General features: G+C 35.5%; 1 protein-coding gene across 1 annotated transcript in view; it reads right to left on the reverse strand.

The window, feature by feature from the left end:
• LOC143196179 (uncharacterized) overlaps window positions 1–5,097 on the reverse strand; it is a 58,036-nt gene extending 52,939 nt beyond the window's left edge. Inside the window, exon 1 of the mRNA XM_076403844.1 lies at window positions 4,956–5,097. Coding sequence (XP_076259959.1) covers window positions 4,956–5,025 — 70 coding nt within the window. The 5' untranslated portion in view covers window positions 5,026–5,097. The remainder of the gene's footprint in view (window positions 1–4,955) is intronic.
• Window positions 5,098–6,000: the final 903 nt, after the last annotated feature.

The raw sequence follows: 6,000 nt of genomic DNA on the forward strand, positions 1-6,000 counted from the left end.
TTTGAAACTTGCAAGAACCCTTTGAATAATATCCCGTGTTTTAAAGTTATTTGGAAATCAACAGTAGTAATACTTATTATACGTTCTTTTTAAATGAAAAAAAAAAAGAAACAATAAAGACTTATGCAAGTGATATATTTGATTGTAACAATAAATATGATAATAGCGGTTGTATTTAAAATACATTTTTGGTCTAAATTAATATGGAAATTTGTTCAAACAAATTTGTTATAAAAGTACATTGATTACTGGTACTTTTTCTGATATATAAGCCAGATATTGTATAAATGTAATCTATTTCATTAATAAGTTACAAATTATACATCTTTAATAAATATATTTCGTTAAACTATAACTAAATTGAGTAATAATATATATAAGATATCAGATATAAATATCATGAAAATGTTAATATATTCACTACACTAGTACATTTTGAAGTTTTGGAAAACTAGCGATTAATATTTGATTAATGTCAGGATAGCAAAGAATTATTTAAAAAGAACTGTTACAGATGAGAACATGGAACATGTTCATAAACTAATGACAAGAAGTTTGAGACAATGTATCGATGAAGATATTCCATCCCGTCAAGTTATTTTCTTGTTGTTATATTACATTTAGATATTCAAGAAGTATAACAGGTTGGAAGAATACGAATTTCCGGTTTCTTTGGTCGGAAGACAATGATATTCCTATTGATCAATTATGATCTTCTGAGAACCCACAAAACTTTTAGCATCAACTTTCTTGGTATCAAGGTGGGCTTTGGAACTGGTTGTGAACCTTCTCCGGGTTACGACCGCGCTTTGTTTTTTCACACACAGTTGTTAATTGTTTTGAAACTCAAGTGTGGCGCATCTTTTGCTATCCAGTCTTATATAACATAAATGGTTTGGAACTGTTTTGTGATCGCTATTTAGTTCCTCGATACTGGAGTTTATCTGTGCACTCATCCTCATAAACACCACACTATTCACGACAATATTTGATTATCAAAGGAATGACTTATTACTTAGTTAGATATGTAAGAGGTTATGTATTTAAAATCGTTTACTAGAAAAATCCGAAATTACATTTTCCCTAACCATTTATATAAAGGGCCGTGAATTAATTTTGACTTAGAATTTTATTATATATTCACATAATATTTTTTTGTTTTATTGTGATAATAAATAATAAAAAATAAATGATGTATAAAATTTGTAAATTATTAAACCAGCTAGCAGCTACCTTTTCCTATATTTTTGGCAATATTTCAGGTGTCTTCATAAAAAGTTCTACTCAGCTATGCGGCATATGGCATCGATCCGAGCTTCCGGTAGGACTTCATATTTAAGCGTTTCCATATTGCGAAATGACTTTTCGGGTTTCTGCTTGTATAACGACTATTTCTTTTGAAATGTTCCTCTCAAGCACATAGTTTGTGGTAAGTTTAATAGCGATCACTTGTTATAATATCCTTTTATTTAAGCTTCTAAATTTATAACGCTGACATTTTCTATTGACTAATACATCTGTTGCTAGTTATATCAAACCACTTTATAGACATCGAATCCAACACTCATACATCGTATTTTGTACATAAGTATGAAATATAAACTTTTCGCAAATAGTTTTAAACACTTCAGCAAAATTACACCTTAAACGAGATGTATAAGAGAGGAAGGCGCCAGTCACATTAAAATTATGAACAGAAATATAAAAATAAATTAAGCTCCCATATAAGCAGCTCGCGGAACTGGCAAACATAATTAACTCCATCATGAGGCTGCATCATTTTCCGGCGTCTTGGAAACACGCACATATGGCGGTTAGTCCCAAGAAAGGAGCAAAATCATCTACATCTGACTACAGGTCCATCAGCCTTCTCAGTGCCAGTTCGAAGTTTGCCAGGAGGGTAATACTCTACGCTCTCAACTCTTTCACAAAGGAAAACATCATTCCTGATGAACAATTCGGCTTTCGCGCTCACCATTCATCTGTCCATCATCCCACCCGTCTGGCCGCACACATCACGCTTTTGACCAACGTAAACCGATTTGAACCGATTGGAAATGAGGGACCAACATTACCATAACCTTATAAAAGTGTTTGATGGGCTTCGGCAGCAGATCTTTTTAAATCAAGCAAAAAATAATGAGTATCGGAAATGTAATTTTGGTGTTTCACGGTTAGCGTTTGTTTTTATCGAATAGATCAATAATACTAAATGCAAATTGTTGTTTTGTGTAGAAAATTAAAAAAAAAACAGTTCGGTAAAGTAAATATTATGAAAATACATGCAAGCACCTACCATTTTGGCTGTATATTTGGTATTATTGTTAAAATGTCTAAATCAAGGGCTAGTTATTTACAACATAGGCTACCATAATGCTCTTTAAGATAACATATCAAGCCATCCCAAAATATAATACTGCTATCGACAGAATATTAGCATTGAATCTCCAGTTAGTTGGATGTCTGACACATTTTATTTACATCATTTAAACTGGCCATCTAACAACACCTATTTTCACCAAATATAATTTCAATTGACCTGTTTTATTGCAGTTTTAAAACAAGCTGTTCTTCGAAATGAATGGTTCTTAGTTTGCGGTCTCGCAGTAATTATTAATTAGTTTTCTTTCCCAGAAGTCTTGGTATTGTAGTTAGAGGTCTTCGATGTTGATGAACTGTAAACTGAATTTGTTTTCAAAAACAATTCTTTTCCATTGTCAGTTTATCTAATTAATGAATTAGATCTGTTAACAATGATTTATTGTCGTTATATATCCAAATTTAGAAATATTTTTCTGGAAAACAGGAATTCAGCCATTACAAAGATTTCAAGAGATTCATACAATTATTATTATTTACGAGAAAATTAAAAAGCTATCTCCATCTATGTCTATACGAAATTATAATTGTAGCGACCTTGAGGCATGTCGAATTTTACGACGTGGAATAACGGTCTACAAAATACCCAGAGATATAATCCCAGAACACGGGCGGGGTGACAGCAGCGCCATCTAGAATACGATAACGAATAGCTGGCAACCCCGAGTCGTTTATCTGGGATGTTATTGAAGGGTACTTCCGGGATTCAGTAATTGACCATCATTTGGTTCAGACGTGCCACCATCGACTGCCCAAGCCTCGTCACCAGGTAACACCGCTGCCATCCGTTTTATTTATTTTGCATTTTCCACATTTTTATATTACTTTAATAAATAACGGTCACATAATGTAAACACCACTGGTTCATTTCATTTTACCTCCATTCACCGAGCCATATCAATTTACCCTTAATAATAATGCTTTTTATGAGATCGTATTAGATTTACAAAAGATTGCTTTTTTCTGTATTAAATCGTACTGGGTACATTTGTAACCAACTTTATGTTAAAGCCTCGCTGACAAGCTTCACTTTTCAGCATGTGTCATTTCATGAAGCTCATAGCTCATAGAAGTGATTGCAATCTAAAGCGAAAAATATTATGGAGACTCTCTGGTAATGGATCAACATCAACAGAAAAAAGGTCAATTGAAAAGTATCCGGCCTGACACATAGATGGCGCTACTAAAATTAAATCCATATGTTTTTTAGTTAGCCCTAACCGTCAAAAGATGCGTGCATAAATTTGACAGCTGTCGGATCATTAGTTTGTGAATTATAGTATTTTGAGTGAAGCAACTTTTGTTATTGTAAAAAAATGGATAAAAAGGAATTTCGCGTGTTGATAAATTATTGCTTTTTGAGGGGAAAAAATACAGTTGAAGCAAAAACTTGGCTTGATGCCACTTTTCGGACACTGCCCCAGGAAAATCAACCATCAAGGATTAGTATGCTAAGTTTAGACGTGGTGAAATGAGCACCGAAGACGGTGAACGCAGTGGAGGCCCAAAGAGGTTGTTATTGACGAAAACATTAACAAAATCCACAAAATTATTTTGACACTCTAAAGATATCTACTGAACGTATACATCATATCATTCACGAATATTTGGGTATGAGAAAGGTCTGTGAAAAGTGGGTGCCGCCCCTGCTCACTTTTGACCAAAAACAACGACGAGTTGATGATTCAGAGCAGTGTTTGAAGATGATCAAGCGTAATAAACTCGAGTTTTTGCGTCGATATGTGACAATGGATGAAACATGGCTCCATTTGCCAAAAAAAGTGTTTTACTATGGTAGGCCGGGGACTTTTCAATTGACCTGTTTTATTTCGCGAGATCAGCTTGGGTAGTATATTATGAGCTACTAACACCTAATAAAACCATTAATGCTCGACGCTATCGACTACAATATATGCGTTTGAGACGAACAATGCGTGAAAACCGGCCAGAATACGAACAAATATATAATAATATTATTCTTCAGCATAGTAACGCTTGACCACACGTTGCAAAACTGGCGATAACATACTTGGAAACATTAAAATGAGAACTGCTATCCCACCCGCTGTATTCTCCAGGCCTTGCTCCTTTTGATTACTACTTGTTCCGATATATGAGTCGTGACCTTTCTGAGCAGCGCCTCACTTCTTATGAAGTTACCAAAAAATGGAGTCTCTAAATTTCCAGAAAGATGGAAAAAAGTAGTGACTGTTCATAGACAATACTTAATAATTTATATGTCTTATATACAGGGTGGACATACAAGAAGAAATATATGGATCAATACAAATTATTATATATTCTTGTATTAATTGAGTATTTACAACTGTATAAATGTAAGCGGAAAAAGTGAAGGATGACTAATACTAAAATCTACAAGTTTACAGCGGTAATTCGAACTTGGAACTTATTTGATCCAGTTAGCGGCTAGTTGAAAATGCCAGAGCGTGTTAACGGCGCGTTACAAATTTCGTACGTGTCGTTATTAATCATAAGGTGTTGCAAATATCGAGCCGAAAAATAAAATAAAAATAAAACACGCGAAACAGCCGGACTCGCGACGGGTCTCTACTTACTGCTCGCTATCGACCTGATATTCCGTTCCAGTTCCATGCCCAGCAGGCCCTCTTTGGTCGGAGGAAACATTCTCCAACGGCGGGGTACCTCGAAGAATCGAAAATCGGCCTTCTTAGCTCACGTTTCGTTATCTGTCGCTACCGATAGTAACGTTTCGATCGTAGGCGGCCTTACACGCGACCCGTCGTCTCATTCTACTGTTTGGCGAACGGTCATCACTGGTCGTCGACGGCTCAACGATCGTCTCTTGTCCTTCTTCAGGGGTTGCTGAGACTTCGCCGGCGAGACCGGTGTGTTGGTGCGTCGTCGTGCGAAACGGTGCTGTGGCGTCGGCGTCGGCCGCGTTACTGGCGTCTCGACGGCCGTCCATTCCGAAATTGAAGTCGGACACGCGACGCCCGGATGACGTCATTGGGGGTAGACGCGGCGACGTTGTCGTTTCTCCCTAATTATCTTAAAATATTTGGAACTTCTATTAGTTTTTCAGGAAGATACGAGAAAAATTTCAATATTAACGTCATCAGTTGACGAATTAAACCATGCACAATCCTATCTTAAGGTATTTGAATATCGACGCCTATTTCTTTGGTGTTATTGGGATTTTTTAAAGAATTAGTTAGGAGAAGGAAAGTGACCAAAAAGGAAAGTCAGCGTTTGTTTTGGCTTCGTATCCGTAACAATAAATATACGGCTTTATTACGAAAATTTATTAAAATCGATTTCCCGCAATGTAGCAGATATTACATAAGGATAGTGAATTTTCTTATCAAAGAATATTAGGCGGTGAAAGTCATGTATTCGTCGATTGTAGAATTAAAAAATTGACAGCATTTTAATATTTCATCATTTAAAAGAATGTAATACAAATTTTATAATTAAATTAGATCTTTGTTGTGTAGCCATCAGGCATTTCGTCGGGTTTGGTGATGATATTATGGCTGTTAGATGGCATCTGATCCGACGCTCTTTTGAACATTTTTACTAAATCGTTGATCTGACGAAGAAACAATTGTTGGCAAAGAATACAAAGATATCGAAAAGAAA

This window comes from Rhynchophorus ferrugineus, unplaced genomic scaffold (genome assembly GCF_030347505.1).
Source record: "Rhynchophorus ferrugineus isolate W39M unplaced genomic scaffold, kcgeb_rfMv2 rfM4, whole genome shotgun sequence".
NCBI lineage: Eukaryota > Metazoa > Arthropoda > Insecta > Coleoptera > Curculionidae > Rhynchophorus > Rhynchophorus ferrugineus.